At 41.0% G+C, this 24,615-nt stretch overlaps 1 protein-coding gene across 1 annotated transcript in view; it reads left to right on the top strand.

Moving 5' to 3' along the window:
* The first annotated feature begins 2,592 nt into the window (after positions 1-2,592).
* The window catches only part of ARHGAP10 (Rho GTPase activating protein 10), a 147,897-nt gene continuing 125,874 nt past the window's right edge, over positions 2,593-24,615 (top strand). The window contains exons 1-2 of the mRNA XM_018073497.2: positions 2,593-2,643; positions 3,912-4,164. Coding sequence (XP_017928986.2) covers positions 2,593-2,643; positions 3,912-4,164 — 304 coding nt within the window. The remainder of the gene's footprint in view (positions 2,644-3,911; positions 4,165-24,615) is intronic.

Raw genomic sequence — 24,615 nt, 5'->3', positions numbered from 1 at the left:
ATTTGAGGACAATTACTAAAAAGTAGCAGTGTAAAATCCTTGGAATTCGCAAGACTCAGTTCATTTCAAAGGCTGGGGAGGATATTTGTTAATCTCATACTGCTTTTTGGTGGAACACTTCAGGGAAAAAATGGCCACAGAATACAATGTTTATAACACAGAAAAGGCACACAGCTGCATTCTAAAATAATTTGTTGGATAAAGATTTTGCTATAAGGGAATGCCAGAAAGGAATGTCCATCTTATCAGATATATACATAATTGCCATAATAATAATAATGAAATTGGTTGACAGTAGAATAAATAATGTTGGTCTGCATCGTGGGTGGTCAGAGGTCAGTCAGTTCCTATTTGCACTCTTGATGGATGAGAGCAGAGGGAACAGGCAGCCCAATGGTACCTCACATATGCATGAGACCCTTAAGATCTTGCAAGCCAACAGTGATGTCACAGTCATAAGCAAGATGGGAGTTAGAAGGAAATTCTATAAAATTTCTGTTAAACTCATAACAGGACTAACAGAGCTAAAAGTGCATAGACAAGAAAAGAAACTATAATTCCTTGGAAAGATGCTGTTGCTAATGAAGTTTTCAACAACACAACTGTGAAAATGCTGGGAGCTGATATCAATGCTCTCTAATAATATGTCAATAAAACTGAAAGTTAAATTCACTAGTTTCTAACCCATCTCTCCATGACATACAGCCTGGAGACACAATCAGCCACAGATCAGAATATCATCTTTCATGAAAATCAGAATGGTGATCAGACAAGAACATAAGGAAGGTAAGATGGAACAAAACATATATGCTGGTGTATCCCTATTGTATAAAATGATTTGAAGAGGGTATTTCCTGACACCATGCATGCAATGAATGCCAAGGAAAAATAGCCAAAGGAAAGATAAATACGCTATTTATGGACATTTCTAGGGCTTCACATAGTCAACCTATGTCAGAATCTCTTAAAAGAGGCTACAATAAGGCTGTAAAATTTGATGACCTTGAGTAGGGAAAGGCAGAAGAGAGGAGATTTTTCTAAACTGCTGCTATAAAGACACTTCAAGCCTTAGTTACAAAAGGGCAACTCCTTTTATTGCTCATTAGATATGTAATTGTCCATACAGAAATGGGTTAGTATTTCTCCCTAGTCTGCCATCTTTTTTTTTTTTTTTTTTTAAATCACAATTCTGCAGTTTTAGAGTTTGACTGGTGGGTCAGGTTTAGGAAAAGATATATTTAATAATTTTGGTGGTCGGAATCCAAAATGTTGTCTGGATACCAACACTGGATAAACAGTGTAGAATATTGATATAATTAACAATGATTTTGGTTCCTTGCTTTATTATGTAAAAACAAGTTAACTCTATTCTGGGAAAAAAATGTGTTATGTTTATGTATGTATTTCTGTTGGACTACAACTGCTCCTTTTAAGTGCAACTAGAATGGAATACATTTTTACTTTACATGATTGAGCCAGGTGGACCAATTTTCCTTAATGGGCTTGATATGGTAGGACAAACCTAAACTTTAGACCTGATATTTTTTGCCAGCTAAAAAGCTCAGTACTAAGCTAAACATTCTTTTCCCCCCCCCATTTTTAATTTGAATGCAAGCAGAAATCCACACAAAGCATGGGATCCAATTACTTTACAACACTTTAGTGAAATTATAACAGGAAAACTACAGTAACTATAAACAAGCATGAAAAATATTATTCCAACTAATGCCAAGGACAACTACAGGTCAAAGTAAACAAACTATTCATGGAAGGCATACTTACTCTTGAAATGCTGCTCCAGTAATCTAAACAGAGATAAGGATTGTTTGTTATTTCTTTAGGGTGGGGTTTTTTTTTAATTATTTTTAAACTGAGTTTTGAATAACATAGTTTCTCAGTTAAGTAATATTAGAAAATAAGTGTCACAGCAGACAATGTGATCTTGCAGATTAATTTAAAATGAGATTCATGATGTGCCCCCCTATTTCCATAGTTGACTTCTGCAGGTCGGTGCCTGGGGTCATACAGAAAGAGGTTGATAGTTACACCACTAGTTATCTTCATCTCAGACATGCAGATCAGGTCTAACTGTGGGCTCAACAATAATACATTTAATTAATACCAAAGCTCATTGTTTCAAATGGAGCAGAAGCTAACATGCAACTTGCCACTATACAGAAAACAAAATAAATTAAAGTTACTCCCAAAGGAGAGATCACATACATTTATGACTAAAATATATACCCCCCAATCATCTAATAGGGTCACACCAAGGCACTATGAATTGCACTATGGTCAAAACATTAAAACCATGAACTTATAGCTAAAGTATAAATAAAAGTATAACTACAAGCCTTTTTCTGTTTTTTTTCATGAGTTTCCTAACATTCTGAACTGAAATAATTCGAGTTGTCTTCTCAAGGTCTTGCTCTCGCTGCATGCAGTACTTGTTCACAAAAACTGTTTGTATTAGTTTATTGAATGAAGACATAAAGGTGAGTCTGCCTCTACTGTACTGAGCATTTCACGGCCAGACACAGAAGCAGGATGGGGCAGGCGAGCAGTGCCAGCCTTCTCAGCCAGCAGACCACCATGGCCGATTATGGATCAAGCAGCCTGTGTGCAGCTCTGTGCATCCTCCCAGTGAGAGCCTGCTCAGCCCCTTCCTAAAGCCCATGAACGTTTTTGTGAGGTGGAGGGGAGCCGGCAGCTGGTAAAATCATGGAATATGCTGAGTTGGAAGGGACCCATCAGAATCATCAAGTCCAGCTCCTGGCCCTGCACAGGACATCCCAAAAGTCACACCACATGCCTGAGAGCATTGTCCAAACTCTTCTTGAACTCTGTCAGGCTTGGTGCTGTGACCACTTCCCTGAGGAGTCTGTTCCAGTGCCAGATCACCCAGTGGGTGAAGAATCTCCTCCTGATATCCAGCCTAAACCTCCCTTGACTCAGCTTCATGCTGTTTTCTTGGATTCTGTCACTGGTCACCACGGAGAAGAGATCAGTGTCTGCCCCTCCTCTTCCCCTCACTAGGAAGTTGTAACTGCAACGAGGTCTCCCCTCAGTCTCCTCCAGGCTGAGCAGATCAAGTGACCTCAGCCGCTCCTCATACAGGTTCCCCTCAAGGCCCTTCATCTTCATTATCCTCCTTTGGATGCTCCCTAATAACTTAATATCTTTCTTCTATTGCGGTGCCCAAAACTGCCACAATATTCCAGGTGAGGCCGTCCAAGTGCAGAGCAGAGCGGGACAATCCCCCTCCCTCTCCCAGCTGGCGATGCTTTGCCTGATGCCCCCAGGACACGGTTGCCCCTCCTGGCTGCCAGATTCAACTTGCCATCGACCAGGACCTCCAGGTCCCTTTCTGCGGCACCGCTTTCCAGCATCTCATCCCCCAGCCTGTACACACAACCAGGGTTGCCCCGTTCCAGGTGCAGAACTCGACACTCGCCCTTGTTAAACTACGGCTGGCGATTGCCCACCTCTCTGCCTGCCTGCCGTCTGCCTCTGCAGGGCAGAGGCTCTCTCCCTGCAGGGCAGGCCGCCGCCTACCCGCTCGGGACGCCGCGGTCTCCAGCAGCCGCTCCGCCCGGCACGGAAGCCCCGCGCGCAGCCCCCCAAACCCCGCACGGTGCGCCGCCGCGCGGGCGTCGGAAGGGCCCGGTCTGCCGGGCGGCTGCCCGCGGCTTCTGCCACGCCCCGCCCGGCCGGGCGTGTCCCGGCGGGGCTGCGGGAGCGGGGCGATCCCCGGCCGCGGGGAGGCGGCTCCGCCGAGCTCGGCAGTCCCGCGCCGCGCGGTGCGGGCGAACCGAGCCGTAGCCCCGCTTCTCTTCTTTGTGGCCGCGCCACTGCTGCTGAGGGCTCACTGCGAGGGCTCGCCGGCGTGCTACGGTTCGTGGTGAGCCAAGCCCCCGGCGCCGGCCGGCCCAGCAAGCAGCAGAGCAGTAGTAGTAGTAGTCAGTAGCAGCAGCAGCAGCAGCGCAGCAGCAGCCGCCGCCGCTAACAGGCCATGGCTGCAGCCCCTGGAGTTCAGCGACTGCTACCTGGACAGCCCCTGGTTCAGGGAGCGGGTGAGAGCTCACGAGGCGGAGCTGGAGAAGACCAATAAGTTTATCAAGGAGTTGCTGAAGGATGGGAAGAACCTGATCGCCGCGACCAAGAGTGAGTGGAGGGTGCGGGGGAGCGGCGGGGGCGCCGCGTGCGCGGGCCCGGCGCCGGGCGCTTTTGCCTCGCTGGTGTGCCGGAGGGCTTCGCACCGGCGTGCTCCAGCCTCTGCCTGGGGTCCCGCGTCAGCAGCTGCGGAGACGTGGGTCCTCTCCAGCCCTTCGCCGCGGAGGGGGGATAGGGGACAGAGCGGCTACATTCCCTGGTATCGCCTGTTGCCGGGCCTGGCTTGTGTGTTCGGCGGTGCCGCGTCCCGAGCCGGCTGCCGTGTGAAATCCCCTGGGGGGACTCGATTTCAGGCGTTCTCGGTGCGCTGCAAGCTGAGCGTCTGTGAATGGCATACCTGAACGTAACCCTGTCGTGTATGTGCATTTGCAGTCTGTGAAGAGGCTGATGAAAAATACCCCTTTGTCAGAAGTCTACGTGTGGTCGGGAATTATCAGACTTGTAGTGCTGCGGTGACAGCAGTAGTTACCAATTCTATGGGTTTGGTCTCTTAATTTGTGGTAGTGTTTTGTTAATTTTGTGTTTTACTCGTTGAATATGTGTATACTGTATATATAGGGTTAGCTCTGCTGTAGTTTATGTAAGAATCATGTCCTTTTCCTTGAATGACCGTGATAATGCACGTTCTTGATGTAGTATTGGGCTAATATGATTTTTACCATTTAACTTAAGATACAGTGGTGTAGTCCCCTAAATATCTAATAGGATGATCGTCTATACAGATTATTCAACTAAAACACTAATACAGCACTCTGGCACTGTGTTCTCAAAAGTGTGCAGCATCTTTGGTATCATGGTAAGCTTCTGAAAGTGGGCAACAATGCTGTCAAGATACTTCCCTTAAACTGGTAGGCATTTGGCCAATGGTTTGAGCAGTGTAGCTGCTGAGATATGGTGAAATTATAAAACACATATTTAACTCATTTTGTGCAAATAAGGAAACATCATTTACTGCTGCTGCCTCTGTTTGGTATGCCTGGATAAAAAGGTAGAAAATGCCATATCTAATTTCACTCATTTGTAGCTGTTATTCTTTGGCCAATTTACATTCACTTATTGCAAATCATGATCTTAGAGCATCATTTGAAATTTGTGACTTGAAGTGTTGGTATAAATCATCTTAACTTAGAGTGTAAAGTAAAAAAGTAAAAAAGTGTCCCTAAACTTGGATAAGAACAGTAGAGGGAAATCATTCCAATTCTATTTCTCAAGCATTGAGAGAGTATTTTGGCAACTGCCCCAAGCCCTTAGTTTCTCATGTATTGTTACATATACAGAACTTAATTGGAAAGTGGGGATGGTGGTGAGGAAAGTCCTAATTCGAATGAGCCTCCTGGCCACAGCAGAATCCTCTATTGGTAATTTTTGGCCCTGAGTGCAGTGCTCAATGTGCTTTCCTGTGTGTGTTGGCATCCAAGGGAGTCAGTGTGCTGACCAGAGCCACCTGGCCTGACAGAGCTTGATGAAATACTTAGGGCTAGCCGGTGAGAAATATTTCGAGAAGCTATTTGAGACCCTGCCCTGTGTTCAGGTCTAAGCAATGCCTTCCTCTCTGAGATGAGTCAGAAGTTTTATTCTTGAGTGTAGTTGCTGTAACTTATTCTAACAAACACGTGTGCCTCATCATACTTGTTTGAAAAGTAGAAACAGGACGGACCCTTCCTTACATTTCAGTTTTCTGCAGTTGTCTCTCCCCTTTACAGTGCCCTGAGTGACAGGGTTGAAGCTGAGATACCTTCCTCTGGTGCTGGTGAAGCATTGCCACAGTTCAACAGGCATTAAATATAAATTGAACCGGAGGAAACACAAGGAGAAGTTAAAACCCTCCAGAACCCCAGTGGTTAGGGTATTGGTCCTTCTTGTGTTTTCAGAAGAAAACATCAGCATCTGAATTCTTTGAGGAGCCTGATTCATTTGCTGTCAGGAAACTGAATGGCATTAGTATTTGATCCAAAAAAACAAGCTTGAGAAGTGGTCTAGACACAGAGCTAGCTATTCACTTCTGTCAGAACTGCATTTTCTGCACAAAGACAGGCTTACTGCAATTTAGAGAATGTGATAATAAAGCAGGGCATAGCAAGCTTAGGTGACTGCCTCTTAGACAACAGTTGATTACAACTTTTAGAAAATTGTTTTAGTCTTTTGAACAAAAAATGTCATCTTAACAATAGCTAAAATATTTCTCTATTTCTAGAACCAGGTAGATTATGGGATTTGTATCTGGTTTAATTGATTTCTGAGCATAATAAGGTTCTCTGAATGGTCTGTAAAATATAAAATGTGGTAGGTGCACTATTGTTCTTAAATTTGTGGGAAATTAAGGGACTACAATAGACACCACCTGCATTCTCCCCCTCCCCCCTTAGTGCTTTCCTTATTTCACTTGTAAAGCAGCCACTTACAACAAACGTTGCAGGGATTCTTTAGGTGTGAATAACTGATGTAATTGAATAGATCCCACTTCCTGCTTGACAGACAGCCCTGTAAGTGACTTTGGTGCTGCCTGCACTGGGTTACATCTTGACAGCTGGAAGCAGATACTGCTACCACTCCCCCTATTTCACAGGAGCTGTCAGTGTCTCACAGGACAGAAGAGTATCATGATGTGGATCCTCTCTTTAGCTCTCTTCCATTTGTCTCCTCGGTTGTATGGGATTGTACTTTTCACCTGAATCTCCGAAGAATTGATTTTTGTTTGTACAGGACTATGGTACTTAAAAAAAAAAAAAAAAGAGAGAGACAATGGAAAAAAGGAGGATCTTTTACATTCTTAATTGTTGAATTTCCAGAGTGAAGCATACTTCAAGTGTATCTTTGCACTTTAAAGTTTCAGTAGTTTCAAGAATGTGATAGAAAGATAAACAAGACTGACTCAAAGCTGTCTGTTTCCTGTGTAATGGTTTGAATCACTGAGTTGTCTAGTTCAACCTTCATTTTGGAAAATGAATAAACAATAGGTGGCTCTTTCTCTATTTTGCAACAGTTAAATACGTTTATAAGGAGTACAGAAAGAGATTTTTTGCCGCTCTTAGTAATCATTAAATAAATACAAGTGGTATACAGGTATGCTTTTTAAAATAGAAATGTAGTCTTTCTCAGGGGATTCCAGTTCAGTTAAACAAGTTAGGATCAAAATAGTTTGTAAATAACTTCTGGATGGAGCTAGTTGGGCTTCTGTTGAGAGAAACCGAATTTAAAGATGCCTGATCAGAGAGTTCTTATTTTGAATCATGAAAGGAACTTGAGCTCTTAGTTCTAAGCTCTTAAAAATCTGAGGTGCAAGTTGTTTGAAGCTAGAGGATACACTAGATATTATGTACAAACACTATGTATTTGCTTCTATATTAGTCCAACTCTGGACTCTTGATGAGTGTGAGATTTATTTGGGTTTTTTGAAGATATTTTTTTGAAGGTGAGACTTTTCCCTAAACCCATAGTAGGAGCTGCCACTTCTTATGAGACATGAGGGTGGAGTAGGAAGAGTCAGCAGGAGAATAGGTTTTGGCCCTGGGTATCTCACTGGGGGTTTGCAAAGGATACTCGTGAGTGTGTGCTCACAGCTATTCCACATGCCTGAAAGCACAGCCTCCCCATTCTTGGATTTAGGCTCAAATCAGAGCAGAATTCTGTTTGAGTCAACTGCAGTGATTTTGTAATGGGCTGGTGAAGACAGAAGATGGATGGAAAAGGCAAGACAACAGGAAAGTTGAGTTCCTCAGGAGGCTTTCAAGAGGTGTCCTGTCCGCAGTGCCCATCTGAGGGAAGCCTAGACGAAGTTTGATGGGGAAGGATACCTCACATGGGCCTCTTGGCCTTTCAGCAAGTCAGGATCAACTGCTGCTGTGTGACACCACAGTGTTCAAATACTCTTCACTCCTGCTAGAATGCAGAGCAGCCACCTCCCTCCGCTTGCATCCTGCAAAACTTGCTACCCAGCGGCCCCATTGTGTGCTTGTCACTGGAGCAGGTCTGTCTCTCATTCCACTGCTGTCTCTGTTTCAGCTGGGTGCAGGGTAGTTCCTCCTGTACCCTGAGGTTTTGGGTTGTAAACTCGGTTCTGTGGTGTCTTAGGCCTTGTATTTGATGCAGTGGACATCCTGGCTCCCCAGTTTTGATCTCTGCAGACAGCTCGATCTGCTCACACTTCTGATGACTATTTTTTATTGCTATTTTTGTTTTATGTTTTTCAGAGAAGAGTTGCTTCTTGCATTCTTCCAGACAGAATACAAAACTAGAACTATATTTATTTAATCTACAGAAAGAGCTAGTTGGAAAATAAAGAGTTATTGCTAATTGTTACTAGAGAATGCTGGTTTACTTCAGGGAGTATATCTGCCTTCAAGAGAAAAAAAAGTTGATAGTTCTCTTTCCTTTCCTCTGAAGTGTTTTTAGTCATTGGTTGTTTACAAGTTTGCCAGCAAAAAGTAAAGGAGACAGGAAATCTTGTCAGCAAGAGGAATAAAGCCACTCCCAGTCCCATCTCCAACCTAGGAGAATATACTGAATCTTTCTTTTGACAAAGTTGACTAAGAACCTAATCCAGTCTCAAGAACCACTCTGATGTCTGTGTTGTCCAAACCCATAATCTCTTTTCTTGGCCAGTTCTCTTAGTGTGTGGTGGTGGTTGACCTTTCAGACACTGGTCTACAGTAGGGTTTTGGTCTGACCTGGAACGTACATTATTATGTAAATGTAAAGGCTGTGGTAATCCACATAATAAGACCACATGAAAGCCTCTCAGATCACTTGAACCATGGTGCTTTTTTTTTTTTCTTAAGGACTAATTGTCCATTTTTTAAAGCTTTCCTTAGTATAATCTGCAGTTACAAAACCACGTACAGTGTGTGCCAGCTCTCAGTCTTAGGAATTTTCTGCAACAAAAATGTTGTTCTGCTGACACTTTAGTACATGTCAAAGAAGTAAGGTAAAACTATCAATATAGCTTTAATAGTTTATTAATAACTTCTAGAGAAGAAATGGGCATTCACTAAAGATTTAGGAAGAATCCAAAGACTGAGTAAAAACTAATGTCATTCCAGGGGAGTGGGGATTATTGTGAGAGGGCCTTAGTTGAACTTGAGTGGAAAGTTTCTTAAATCAACTGTGGTTATTTAGGACACTGATTAATCCACCTTGAATTCAGTGACAGCTCTGAAGTAATAGATCTTCACATTTAGTGTTTTAGAAAGCTATTTTATTTTTCAATTAGTACCTCAAACCCAAGCTTTATTTCTATTGTAAGGCATGCTTTAGGTGTCATAACCATAAGCAAATCAATGCCTTTAGTGAACACTCTGGGATTTAAATCTGAAATATACTTTGCTAGGGCCAAGCTAGATACAAATTTCTACCAGGACAGCACTAGATCCTGTGTTGCAAAGACTACTGAGTAAGATGTACCTTTAAAAAAAAAACAAAACACTTTCATTTGGAATTAAGCTCAATAATGGAAACATTAGAAAACTAAGGCAAACAGGTACTTTGGGGCCCATCTGATAAAGCTTTCCCTTAAGAAAGAGCTGCTTATAATAGAATGTTGCTTTTGCCTTCCCTTCAAGATAATTGCCACAGCTGGGGCCTAATTAACTATGGCAGTACTTTTCTTTTTTCCCCTCTACTTGTCGATAAAGTTGCTTGCTTTAAGGATCAGGCAAGTGCTTTCTTTTGAGAAAGTACTCTGAAGAACATTGTGTTTAGCTCCACCCCAAGTAAAGCATTCGTTACTGTGTCAGTAGCTATAAAAAGTGTCAGACTCATTCTGTGGAGGATGCCAGTTTGTCATCTTGAATCTCGTCTCTTCAGCTTGATTTACTTACTGACTCCATTACCATCTTTGTCCTGTAGATGTTCCACTGTTCTTTTTTTTTTTTCCATATTAAAAGTGAGCTAGAAAATGTGATGTCAGATAATATGAAATTTTCACGATAATATGAAATAATATGAAATTTCATGAATTTATATGGATGTTCTTGGTGCTGGGGGATGTGACAGGCTGTTGTTAAATGAATGTCTTTTAATCTTTTGGGGAAAACACATCATTTTTCAGCTCTAGATAAAATGTGTAAGCAGTCATTAAAGAGAATGTCAGTGATCAGTGTAACTGTCAGTCTTCAGGGCAAAACCAACAGAAATAAATTTGTAATTTTTAGAGAAATTGCCTGGTTGATCATGTTGAAAAGTTTTTGTTGTTTTTTTGGTTGTTGTTGTTGGGTTTTGTTGTTTGTTTGTTTGTTTGTTTTTAAACAACAAATGTTATAGAAATGTAATTTTAGAATTACATGGAATCTCAGTCTGTCTTAAAGAGTTGGAATAAAGGGTGGATTTGCCTTACAGTTTGTAACATGTAAACACCTGCTTGCAATTAAGTGAAGAAAAATAGGCCCACTGCTAAGGCTGCAGGTGTATGCTGTACCTAAAATTATCCTGTGCTTGCCAGCTGTGTATTGCAAAAATGTTTCAAATTTTAACAAGCAGAGCTTACGACACTGATAACAGTTCTCAAATCAAGTCTAAAATAACTTCATAACGTTTTATTGAGGCAGAACGTCTCCTTCTGATTGACACAGTTTCTTTTTCCAGGGTGGCAGAGGGGACAGTGCTATGTTGATACTTTTATTCATTTTATTTATTTTTCCCCTAGTGTACAGCAAGGGGAGTAGAAACAGGCCGGGTGTTCTGCCCTTGTTTTAGAAAGGAGCATGTGGAAACATGCTTGGAATGGCACTGAAGAACTGCATCCCAGTGCTTCTCTCTTCCTCCCCAGCTGTCTTTTAACATTACGTAATTAATGTCTATAGTTTACGTTGACTTCAGTGCTTTTGTTTTACAATGCCAGCTTCAGTCCCTGCTGCAGCACTTAACATGTTAATCTAAAAAGCAGAGGCTTGGCTGTTGGAGGGAGACAGTCCACAGTGTGTCAATCTTGGCAATATGCTTAATGTTTTGATAGTGTGGGTTGTGGCTTCTTTAGATAATTTTTATGACTTGCTTATGTCTGCTAGGGTTTCCTTTTGGGTTTAATGTCACTTTTTTAAGTTTCGAGACCAGACTTACTGTTGTTCTTTGACAGTGGTTCTTAACATGTTACAACATTCCCAGTGTTTTGCTTATCTTTTAAATGTCTTCAAGATTTTGAGTTGGCTATCAAAGGCACTTTGAACAAAGTTGAATGCTTTCTGGAATATCTAGTGAATGTAAAATATATGTTCAAATAAACTTGGGCACAACATTGGCAGAATAGTTTTAAGGAACTACAGTTCAGGGAATTTAACATCTCTCTGCTGGTAGTTGCTGCCACCCACTGTAGTTGTCAGTCTTAATCAGCACCCAAAATCTGCCTTGTTGCTAAGTCAAACTCATCTTCTTTGCCAAGTTTAAACTAAGCCATCAATTTTGCAATGAGTTGAGTGAGGCAAGCTCATGTGCTCCATCCCAGCAGTTCCTTTGGAGGTTGTTGTTGCCCTTTGGGTGTGACTTTGATAGAAGAGAGGGCAGTAATTTATAATGCCCCATGTTATACATCTGGGATAGATGTGTGCCTTCTGTCCAAAGTGCATGTTTAGCTATCTCACTGGGAAATAAGACACTGGAAAGGGAAGTCTGTGGCTGAGTTTACACTATCCTCAAATTCTTTTTCTAAACAGACATTTTTGGGATTTTTTGACAGCCTCAATGTCGTGTTATTGCTTTTCCATACCAGCTCGTGACTATGGATGGAGCTTCTTGCAGATACCCTGTTCTTTGTGAATGCCTGTTACTCCTTCTGCTCTGTTTTTGTTTCCTTCCTTTGTTGTTCTTTTCCATCCTGTGTGTTTGCTCATCTTTCAGGATAAAAATAGAGAGAAAACATCCAAGCCCTCAGAAGCAATGTGGCCATCACAGGCCAAGGCCAGATCAGAAGTTCCTGTAAATCATTCGTGTTAGGCTTGTCCTCTGTGGGAAAGGAGCAGCGTGGGGGGAAAAAATGATCTACAGAGATGGAAAATCACAGTGTTATTAAACAGACTGTGGTTTAATAGCCCACACCTTTGAATAAATGTCCTGTTGTTACCTCTTTAATTGAGAGGACTGGGTAGGTGGGGGTTATCTGCTCAATAAATAGGTCAGAGAGAGGCTTCGCCTCTCAGATCTGGTTTTTACAGCTTCTCTCAGTTCTCCTCAGCTTTTGTATATGCACCTGGCTGGTTGGGACTGCATGTCCTTGAAGAAGAAAAACAATGCTTTGTTTAATTTGGCAGGGAAAATTGAGTATCCAGGATGAAACTGAGCTGGGCTGTGTACCAGGCCTGGGCCTTGAAGGACATTGTAGTGTGTGTGGTGGACAGGAGTAGGTTCTCAGCCACTTTGTTGCTAATGAGCATTTTTTAGCTTGGAAATTTCTCCATTTCCTCCATTAGGCTGATGTGTGGAGGCTTAGAAATGATGAATGAATCAATGGTGAAGAGTCTGAAGCTCGTTGCACTTCAAGCATTTCAGCCTTAAGAAAAATTGGACTGTATGTATCTAATCTCAAAAGCTGTGCTCTCTTTCCAAGCACCTTATTTTTGTTTGTCTTCTTCTGTTATTTTGTCAGTCATTAGAAAGAGTTGCATGCTTTGAAAAATATTAATAATATTTGAATGTGGGTATGATGGAACAAGAAAAAAAATAAATTTTGTAGCAGTTTTAAGTTAATATAGTTATGCTTCTTCAAAAGAAATCCTACTATCTTGCAAACAGGTGGAGGGAACAGGCTACCAGGTCACTAAGGACCTGAGAAAAACTTCTGGAAATATCATTTTGACAGTGGGTTGCAGTTCTTAGAAATCTGTCATGGGGCTGAGCTTGTAGTTTATGTGGATTAGCAGACTGGGAATGCTGCACAGTTTCAGCCTTTGGAATACGTCAGCACTCTGAGAACAAAGCAGTATAACTTGTCCATACTTTTTTCCTGTTAAGATATCAGGTTGTGAGCTATTGCTGTTGAAGAGGCCTGGACCAACTGACAAACTCAGTCATGAGCCAGATGACTGTTCTTCCAAAGCTTTTGTCTGTTCAGCTTCTCGACCTGGAAGCTTTTCAGGAACAAAGCTGACTTTGTCTAGTCTGCTCTTAAACACTTGCTCTGTGGTAATATTACTGCGCTTGTACTGTGCTTCATTTTTCTTTGTTTTCAGTCATTTCAAAATGCACAGTTTCAAATTTCTGTTGTGCCTCTTGCCTAGCTGCTCCCTTGTTCCAACAGATTAAACATCTTTGCTATAAGAAATAAAAGTACCTGGAAATAAAAGAACCTGGAAGTATTGCATCTTTTGTGGTTTTTTGTTTGGGTTTTTTTGGTGAGGTTTTGTTTCTTTGTTCGACTTTTATTATTATTTTTGTTTTATTTTATGCTTTTTATTTTTAGAAGTGTTATGGTTTATACCCCAGCCAGCAACCAAGCCCCATGCAGCTCCCCGCTCACTCCCCCACCAGTGGGATTGGGAAGAGAATCAGAAGGGTAAAAGGCAGAAAACTCGTGGGTTAGGATATTGACAGTTTAATAGGGAAGCTAAAAGCTGTACACAAAAGCAAAGCAACACAGGGAATTCATTCACTACTTCCCATGGCCATGCAGGTGCTCAGCCATCTCCAGGAGAGCAGGGCCCCATCATGCATGGCAGTTACTTGGGAAGACAAATGTCATCACTCCAAACCTCCCCCCCTTTATATACTGAGCATGACTTTATATGGTCTGGAATATCCCTTTGGTCAGCTTGGGTCACCTGTCCTGGTTGTGTCTCATCCCAGCTTTCCATGCACCTCCAGCTTCCTTGCTGGCATGGCAGTACAAAAAGAAGAAAAAGCCTTGGCTCTGTGTAAGCCCCGCTCAGTAATAAGAAAAACAGCTCTATTATCATCACTGTGTTCAGCACAAATTCAAAACTCAGCCCCATACCAGCCACTGTGAAGAAACTTAATATCTCAGCCAAAAACAACACAAAAAGTAAAAGAATCTTATGCAAAAGAGAATCTAGGAAAACTTCTCTGTCCCATGACCATTTTTTTTTGTTTCACAAGACACATCTGTGTGTCTTCCATTACTGCTTGTCCTGTGGGGTTTTGTAGGGTTGCACCTGAGGGGAAAGGCTGCCATCCTGAGGGGTAGGGAATTAACTAGTCGAGCATGGAAATTTAATGTTGGCACCTGCTTCTCTTCTCTCACTGGAGTTTTTTGCAATGTTTTGTGGAGGAATGGTGCTAAGCTCCAGACATGCAGCTAAAGTTTTTGTGTAGCTAGTATAATGAACTAGACAAATATTTGTGTTACGTCCTTGAATGTTGTGTGTAGGAACTTGGTTCTCCATTTAGATGAGCTTTACTGAAGGCCTGTAGCAAAACTGAAGGACATTAGAACCCAGTGAGACAAGATACTGTGGCTTAAGAAGAACTGAAGTGTGTTCTCTGACTCATCACTCTGTTGCAGAGCCCAAGCACCTGAGGACTGATGGCCATTTTCTCTAGATAGTGCTCAAGCAGTGAGTATCTGAAGATACTGATGACTAGAAATGCCCTCCTGGAGGGCTGAGATCTGATGCCAAGCAGATTGGAAGATCCATGAGAGGTTGGGTCTGATTGACCTAACAGAAAATGCATTTTGTCATGTGTATGCAACTATTACACAATACATGTAGTATATGATATCCTACATGCAAATATTTTTGGAAAATGTAGCTTTGAGACTCAATGGAAATGTTTCTTTTCACTTATCTGGAAATTTTAAATTTCCCTTCCTGCCTCTATTAACAACTTTCATATATCTGTAATTCGAATGTGTCTTAGATATAATTTCCTCTTTTTTATTTACAAAAATACTTTATATTTTGATATAACATAGTTTGTATTGTATATGGGGTCTTTTTTTTTTTAATTGCTGCTATAGCTTCCTCCTCAGGTCAGTCCTGAGAATCTTGCTCTAGTGGACATGTTTCCTGTCTGCAAGCTTAGATGCTGTTTTATGGTGTGAACTAAAGAGGCAAGCTGTCTAGAGAAGTGATTTTCTGAGCAGCTTTGGGCAAGCCCTTCACCTTTTTATATCTCAGATTTCAGCATTTCATGGATATTGGAATATCACAGAGAAGTGTTTTGTATCATTCCCTTCTTCATTAGGGAAGACTGCACCCACTGCTCTTTTTCTGTAGTCATTATTTGAATTGAGCAATAGTTATAAACCTCTTGTATCCTCTTCAAGTAAATTAACATAATATAGAATCCAGTAGGAGAATGTACCATATTCTCCTACACTCGTGTTGGACATCTCAGTATGGAGGGTGTGGCACTCTGAGCTCAGAAAGCAGCTGTTCTGCTTTTGACATGCAGATTATTCAAGTGGAAATTTAAGTCAGCAGTTTGGCTTTTCTAAGGTTTGTAGCATATCATAATTCACTTTTTTTATAGAAAGTATCCTTATGTGAAGAAAAACAGGTATGCCAACCTTGCAATAACACTTTCTGGACATGGTGAAAGCCACTTCAGATTTGTGAAGTTATTGCAAAGCTTGCTTCACTGAAAAGTTTTTATTTTCCCTCATTGTACCTTTTGTTTGTAGTTCTTTAAATGAAAGTGTTTGCAAGAAAGGTGGCTTTGATACCTTCTTGAAAATTAGTTTGGCATTATTACCATTAATGCATTTAAAAATACAGTTAGGAATTAAGATGTCAGTCAAGAAAAGTAGCAGCATTTTTTTGGATGGAGGAAGCAACTGGACCACATAGCAATTAATCTGATAGTATCTCCCTGACACTTCTCTCTGGTACAGGAAAAAGTTTCTCTAAATGGAACTTAACTGGGTTTGTAAGCAACATGTAACAGAAACAAGTAATCAAAGCCTCTCCTGGAACAAAAGCTTCTGATGCTGCAAAAGTGTCAAATAACCCCCAAATAATTCTATCAATATTTATTTCAGTTTCAGTCCCTTTATAAATAAAGTTTGCTGTGTATGCTTTCTGTTCCTGTAGTGATAGCTATGGTTTGCTTGCTTTTAAGATCTTGAAGACCTGTGAGCAGACAAAAAGGACTGTATGCTTTTGATGTCTCAGATTTGATAGTAAATCCCTGTCAAGGAAATTTGTGTCTTTAAGTGTAAAGAGCATTATCTTTTGAGTAAGGATGCTCTTCTTCATAGATTTTTTTTTTCCTCTGAAGCCCTTTCTTTCAGTTTCTCTTTTAAATATAGAAAATTCCTGTATTTTAATAGTGGTGAGGAGGTGATCTCACGTTTCATGAGGATATTATTGAATGGCCTTATTGGAACATTGCTTCCTATACACTATTATTAGTGTAGTAGTCGAGAGAGATATGAGCAGCTGCCGAATTTTGTTCTGACTGCCTGGATGGGTGTGTTGGGGTGACATTCACAAAGTGACAAGTAGAGACACTGGGGGATGCCAGGATGGATTTTTGATTGGAAAATAGTTGACATTAGCTCAGTGGTTTGTGATTCTATCTTTTCTCTCTGTCTCCCTTCTGAGAGGTCTTAGTAGCATGACTTTTCAGATGAGTCTTGCTGTAGCCACCAGAAACTGCTGTCTGCTTCACCTCATTTGATGTCTTTAGCTGCCTGTTCTGGTTAAAGTTTATAAAGAAAATTTATGTGAATGTTCTAGTTTGAGTATTAAGGATGAGCAGGAAAGGTCCAATAGGCATGGGGTTTAGCACTTGCTAGCATGGAAACATGCTTGGGGTTCCTAAGAGTGTTTGGAACAGAACTTGTAGGGCAGAACAAAGGCTGAATCAAGTCCTCTCTGAAGTAGGAACTTCTAATTCCTTGCTAGGCTTTGGAAAATTATGGTTTGGATTTTTAAAATAATTTTTCCTGTGTTTCCATGCATCTACCGTTGTTTTTTCCCTACCTGGTTAGAGTTTATTGAGTAGGAATAATTTACTGAAAGACCAAGAGCAGAATAAATACTGTCTGGTGGTTGCCACAGCATTGCCACAGGCCATGGATGTTACAGAGCAGAGGATTCTCTGCTGGCAAGTTAATGACAAAACCAGTAGAAATGTTGTTCCCAGGTTTTATTTTTCTTTTTCTTTCCCCAGAGTAAACTGCCATCTCTCCTGGTTGCATCCCTCCCTTACAAAACCTTAAGTGTTGCCAATGTCAGTTGAATTTTTAGTCACAGGAGAACAATTAGAGGAGAAAAAGACAGGGCTTTTGTATCTCTATAAAATAGCAGATGGAATACATTGATGTCAGTAATTAGTAATGTCAGAGAAAGACAGCATGTCAGTTCTCTTCTAAGGAGGGGGGTGCTGGGATTTCTCTCTTGCTTGGTTTTGTTTTGTTTTTTTTTTTAAGTCACTTGCTTATTCCCAATTGCTTTGCTTTAAGAGAGGGACTCCTTATGATGCTCTCTAGTGCAGTTTTCCTCAGCCTTTTCAGAGGAAAGGATTCTGTAACTTTTTCCAGGGAAAAAAAAACCTATACTGTTTTGTACAACGTTATGTAATAATGCTGTGGTAGCATTCATTTATTGAGCATTATTGAGTGAACTTGTGCATTTGTTTTCCTTTTCCCATGTGTTTTTTTTGTTTGCTTAAATGTGTTAGGTTTGATTTCTGGCAGTCACTTTTCTCAAATTGCCTTTTGATGCTGTGTGGACTTCTCATACTTTTTGGATCAAAGCCCATGGGAATGTTTCATTGGTATGTGCAGTATTGGGAGCTGAGAATTCCTTGGTGTCAGTAAACAGTTCAATTAATTTTTGTTTGTTTTCTTAAGTTATAATGATGTTTGTCTGTGAGCTGGTTTAATGTTTGTTTTCATTTCAGGAAGATACATAGTTACTGTTTTAAGTGGATAATGAATGTGAATGGAGAGAATTGAGAGTTGTTGTTCTGTGTCTAAGTAAAATGAAGCACGTCCGTCTGGCAATGACTAATCCCTCTGCATACTGTTAGTGATATGAAATAATTAAAGCATTTTCTTTGGACCTGAATTCCTGCTTTGCCCTATGCTCCTGCAGTGAACAGCTTGGTGTGCTAGGGACTCTTGATAGCAAGAAGTTCCTTATTTAGGGTTGCCACTAGAAAAAAAACCAGTAGAAGGATCTGTGTGCAAGAAATGTCATCAGGAAAACGAAAGGTGAATTTGCTTGCTTATGATCAGCCAAGTCACAACCCGTTTTAAAGTCCTGGTAATGACGTCCGGTGTTCTATTTGTAGCATTGCTTTTTTTTGGTCAGGTAAAGTATGTTCACTTTAAAACACATTAATAGGAGATTAGTCTTAAAAATAAACAAACAAACCTCTTAACCTATATAGCACTTAAAAAAAAATCCAAAGTGCGTGAAGCATTTTGGATGGTAGCCTTTCAACATGCTGTGAAGTAGGTTGGGCTGCTGGTTCTGTTTACAGATGGGTGAAGTGAGAGGCCAAGTGATTAGATAGGATTGCACATCGAGGCATCACTGGAGATGGAGTTAGTTATTAGGAGGCCCTGCCATTTAACCTTATTGCCTGTGCATTAGCATATTCATCGTATCATCACTCTCTACAACTCCCTGAAAGGAGGTTGTAGCCAGGTGGAGGTTGGTCTCTTCTCCCAGGCATCTGTCAGTAAGACAAGAGGGCATGGTCTTAAGCTCTGCCAGAGGAGTTTCAGGTTGGATATTAGAGGAAGAAATTCTTTACAGAGAGGGTAATCAGCCATTGGAATGGGCTGCCAAGGGAGGTGGTGGATTCTCCATCCCTGGAGGTTTTTAAGATGAGACTGGATGTGGCACTGAGTGCCATGGTCTAGTAACCACAGTGGTAGTGGATCAAGGGTTGGACTTGATGATCTCAGAGGTCCCTTCCAACCTGGCTGATTCTATGATTTTGTTTTGTAAGATAACTTGGAGACACTGGGATTGTATTGGGAATTGTATGACAATTTCAGACTACCCATTCAATTCCCTAACCAGTGATTCCCTAATCAGAACTGGTTTGGTGTAGGTGCATACAGATTTGAAGATGACTGGATTTGAAGATGTTGGATTTGAAATGCTTGGTTTTATTGCATGTTAAATGTTCCAGTGAGGCAGTGAATGCACCTGTTTGATTCTTTGCACTTTCTGGAATATGAAGGTTGTGGGACTGTGCTTGCCTTGGTGCCATGTTAGATTTGGGAATGTGCAGGCTTCTGGTGGGTGGAAATGTACCCCAAATCTAGCAGTTGGTTCCAGAGGTACATCTAGTCAGGCAATAGTCTATAGAAACTGTACTAGTCATAGTATAGTGGCTTTGGCTTGGCTTATCCAAACCTTGCCTTGTGCCTGGCAGATCTTTCTGGCTGAAGGTGCAGGTGGCTGTCCCACCCTGTGCACATGCTGACCCTGCTGCTGGTCCTGGCTGTGTCCCCTGGCTTAGTCCTGCCTCCCCACTGCTCCTTGCTACAGTCTGCCCCAGACACAGCCATAGCCAGCTGCACCCTTTCAAGCTCACTGCCAGCTGTGGCTCACTTTTCTCCTCTTCCTATGTCAGTGACCCTACCCAACCTAGTCTCTGTCTTAACAGATGGTTTCTATTGACACCAGTCCTAAATTTAGCCCTAAATTGTTCCTTCTGGACCCATCCTTAGTCCTAATTTGGTGACTGCAGCCTTTAGCAGATACAAGCCAAGAAAGGAAGTTTTCCCTGCTGATGCTAATGTCATCATCTGGCAAACCTCTGCTGAACCTAGCAATGAGTATTCCTGCTGGCTGCTACCCAGCCCTAAAAGTAATTGACTGAATTCTTGGATCCTTCTTTTTCTGTGTGTTGACAGTGGTAACTAATAACAGAAAAAAAAGATTATCTGACAACCCTGCAAGTGAATCCTAGCTCAAGTCTTGCCCTAACACAAAGCAGGTGGCTCCCACTGAACTGCTAAAAGATGCATGAACTAAAACTTGGTTCCATTGTTTTACATTGGTTAATTATAGACAAATGTCTTAGAGTAGCATGAATCTTTGGAAAACAGAAGTGAAGATTATAAAATATTTGTAAACCCAGTGTGTTTACACCAATAGGAAAGAAGATGACAAAATGAGAATCAGAAGTGAGTTGGATTTTTCATGAGCAACAATCAGCTTAATTGTAAGTTGCCAATAGTCACAAAGTTTTCAATTTTTAAGGTAATTTGGTATTAGTATTACGTGCCTTATAAAGCATTTTCTTAATCTCTGTTACTAATAAGGAGAAAAGGATAGTTGTGCTCTGAGTTGACATCAGACCAAGAATGCAAGAAGACTATTTATGCAGAGGTTCCCATTTGCAGATGCCTGCTGTGGGATTGAGACAGATAGCAAGGGATGATTCCCTTCCCCCTCCCTCCCATAACTTTATATGTGAAAGAAAACAAGTGCTTTTCCTTTCCATTTGTATCCATATAGCCAATTTTATGTCTCATCTGTCTTGATGGCACTGTGTTTAAAGTTTTAAATACAGAGGGATTAGATAATGACTTTATGTATCTTTTACTGAGAGAAATTAATTTCTGTGGAGAAAACTCCCTTCGTTTTACCAGGCTGTAATTAGGAAATCACTGTCTATTTTCTGTCCTCAGTTTTATATAATCTGTGCAACTGTGAGCACTGTTCAAAACTTACTGTACTACCTTTGTCTGAGGTTCCTGCACTAGTCTTTGGTGTGCTTTACTTTGTTTTGGTGTAGGTTGCTGAGATGTAGAAACTGTGGGGAATCAGCTTGTGATACTTATGTTTGGTTTTATTTTGTGTCTGTTATTGCTTACTCTATACTCTAAATAAATGTGGGATCAAATGACTTGTTTTGAAAGAGTGGGCTGTGTTGGAGAAAAGCCATAATGTTGTGCTGTGGGTTTTGGCCACAGGAACAGAGCAGTCTTCTCAAAGGAGTGAATCTTATCTTATTTCTGTTTTTCTTTAGAGATTTCTTTCTCTTCAGATTTCTGTCTCTTGACATCCCAAGGCATCTCTTCTTTCTCTTGCATCACCCCACGGTTATACAACACTTGTGAGCATTCTTGTGGTCAGCAACATATATTAGTACAAGTTGGACTCCCAGCTTTAAATGTGCCTCTTAAGAAGTGAAGATGAAAAAAGAAACAAGTATTTGAGAGTACCAAGGACCTATGTTCATCTGGATGCACATTTGTATTCCAAGTCTTATACATCCTATGTGTGAAACTGTGATGGCGGAAGAGAGAAAGGCCCTGCTGGAGCTTCCAGAGGAAAAGCTAATAATGCTTTACAGCACTAGGCCTGGGGTTAGATATTATCTCTTGCTGCAAGTGCACCCTCCCTAGTCTCTCGTTAACACAACTTCTGTAAGGCCCAGAGCCTGCTTGTGAGAGACTTTGTCCTGTGCTGGAGTCTCAGGCACTGCAACTCCCTCTTCTTGACACTTTTCCACCCACATCCCCACCTTGGCTTTCAGGCCTTCTGTGTGTGGTTTAGTGACACAGTATCTTGGGTGTGAGGATAGTTTGGATGTTTTAATGGCTTCCATGCTGTATACATTTGAATTTCAGTGTCCCCACGCTCTTGGTATGTCACCTGTTGTTAGCACAAATAGGTTTGCTATTAGACCCTGGATGTAGGGGCATCTCACACAACCTGTACGTGACTAAGGACTGCAGAGCTGTGCTTCCTGCTCTTTGCTCTCGTGTGTCCTTGCAGAATGTTTGCTTTCTGTGCCTGCTCTGCCTCTTCTCCTGTAAGATACAGCTATCATTTCTATTTAAACAATTCTTTGTATAATCTCTCCTCTGTACACTGAAGCAAAGGAGTTGAAGTATAAGTTATCTCAGAACTATTCTAAGTCTCTGAGGAAAGTGGATATTGTGCTCTCCCTTCTTGCATGTGTGGCTGCAGCATGTATCCATTACACTGGATCCTTGCTTAAATCAGATGTGCCAATATGCTTCTCCTTGAATAATCTTCCTTGTACTCTTAAGATAGACATTTATGCTTAAAATACTGCCTGAACATTTAATTGTTTTGGGTGGGTATTTCAGGTAGTATGAGTAATGTTCATATTGTGTTCCTATGAGCTGCCACTGGTATTTGTACATGTACTTGTGTGTTGCATCCTGGTATCTGTGTACCCTTCACCCATGACAGGTAATGAAAGGAGGAAACATCCACTAACTAGAAAAACTTGTAATTCAGTCCATATACCTTCTTTGATATGCTGTCCCTTCCTAGACAGGGTTGCTATTTGAATTGCAGGATCTAAAGGTAAGGGCAGAATAGCCTAAAGCACTCTGTCAAACTAATACAGAAGCCTTCGTAATTGGTACAATTAAAACCAGTATAATTTCTGTAGCAGCCATCATGTAGAAAGACAACCTCATACATGTGATTGTAAACACGACAGGCAGTATTTCTTATACATCATGGGTCACTGAATTCCTGGCAGTCCTTGTAAAGGCTTGCTGGCCAGTGATTATTTATGTAATTTATTGGGGGAAAAACTGTCAGCAAAACTACAAGCCTCGGTTGAGCTGGGTTAGATTTGCTATACACCATGGCCTCCACTAGGGCTTTGGCAAGTGCACCTTTCCCGAATACTGTGAAAGACCTTGTCAAGCTGTCTCTGATAATTAGATTTGACACAGTTAATACCTGAAACACAGGCGGGACAGTCATGTGGCCAAATCATGGCTTGTCAGCAGCGAATGTGTTTGTATTGAGCTGCCTGTGTTGTTTTTGTGAAGGGAGCATTGCATAAAAGAACATCTAGAAAAAATTCTGTAGATACTCGGTCCATTCTGTGCTGAAATAAAAGGTTATCGTTCTTCCACGCCAAACTGCTATTTATATATTTGACTAGAGCATAAGAACATTCCTTGTTTGATAAGCAGCTGTGCAGATGTTGTAAAGGACTGCAAACAGGTTGACTCGGAGTATCCGATAGGCACATCCTGTGACTGTTGTCCATCCTTCCCAGTGCTGGGGTGCAGCAACATTTAACCATGTTATCTTTTTAGTTTACTCTTGACCTCGTGTTTCCTCGCTTGTGGTTTTTTTTTTAAATGGATTATAGCGCTGGATTAAGTAAAACTGTCATGCAATGTGTTAGGTGCTGCTGTTGCTTTCTTAAATGGCAAGGGAGGGAAGCAATTTAGAAATAGAAATCAACTAAAGCATAAGTGTGCAGAAGTGTCCCTGTGCATGACTGCTGAAATTGTAGATAACATGACCAAGATAATTTAACTTTTGCATTGGATAAAATAATCCTCCAGCAACCTGAGATTTCTATTGGCATCATTTCTCCAGAATAAATATACAATGTGCAAATCCTGGCTTTTAAGTTTAAGAAAAAGCACTAAGTATTATTTTCTGTTCCCATATTGCCTTTCTGTGATTTTTAGATCAAAATTTTCTCATTTATATTAAGAAATGAAAATATATTTAGCTTGCTAATAAGAGAGCTTCGTTATTTATATTGTAAGCAAATTCCTAAGGGAGATGCTGGGAAGATAAGTGCATGATGCAACCTGAAATAAAGAGTCTTTTCTCCTTTCCTTTAAAAGACCTTTGCATGGGTGTGTTTTGTTGCTTTCTAGCTCAAAGACTTACTTAATTTTAATTTCCCACTATCAGAGGAGAAGTCTTTCTGCATTACTGTGGCAAACAGGCTAACTGGATATAGTCAGAAATAGTTGTGGTTGCTTTCAACCAAACATGGCCAGTTGTTCAGTTATCCCCATGATTCTTTCCTCCACTTTTAAATTTGGTTGGCTGTTCCTTCTTTTCTAGCCCCAAAGAAAAGTTCACAATTCAAGGAAAGAAGAAATTGGAACAGTCACTGGCATTTTTCTGAATTGCACATTCCTACAGGTAGCAGGAGTTGCATAAGTTGAGCAAAACAACTTTGCCTGTTAATGTTTTGCTTGGAGCCACAGAGTGGAATATGAAATTCCTGGAGTTGAATGAAACTTCAAATATGCAAAACACAAATTAAAAAAAAAAAAAGGTGGTGAGCTTGTGACTTGCATTATGTGTAGTTTCCTTTTTTCTTTGGTATTTCCAGCTTTATCAAACTCGGTCAAGCTTTGGGCACAAAGAGAACTTGAGTGTCTGTGGCTGGAACCCCTTTGAAAGCATGAAGAATACCAGAGAAAAGCTAGGTTTGCAGCTGTCTAAAGCAACTTCCAACTGATAGCCTGGCTTTGTCACACCCTGTTCTTTATTATACAAATCTGGCTGCTAGACTGCTCTGGTGCAGTGTTGTGTGCTATGAGCAGCCAAAGGTTCCTTTGGTCCAGCTGACAGGAGGTTATAGTTGAGCTTCACTGAAGAAGTGTTAATTCTGGTTTATTGAGTCGTCAACCCCATTGCTGTTTCAAATAAATAGAACTGGAACAAATGTTTGTATATTATTCTTATTTGGTCTGTTTGGCCATTCCACAGCATATTATTTAAGTTGCGTCACAGGAATTGGTACTGTGATGTTATTTTTTTTCCCCTAGTGTAT

The sequence above is a fragment of the Manacus vitellinus genome, unplaced genomic scaffold, assembly GCF_001715985.3.
Source record: "Manacus vitellinus isolate BGI_N305 unplaced genomic scaffold, ASM171598v3 scaffold_0_pilon, whole genome shotgun sequence".
NCBI lineage: Eukaryota > Metazoa > Chordata > Aves > Passeriformes > Pipridae > Manacus > Manacus vitellinus.
Note: the sequence above shows the minus strand (reverse complement) of the source record. Positions and strands in the feature narration are given on the sequence as shown.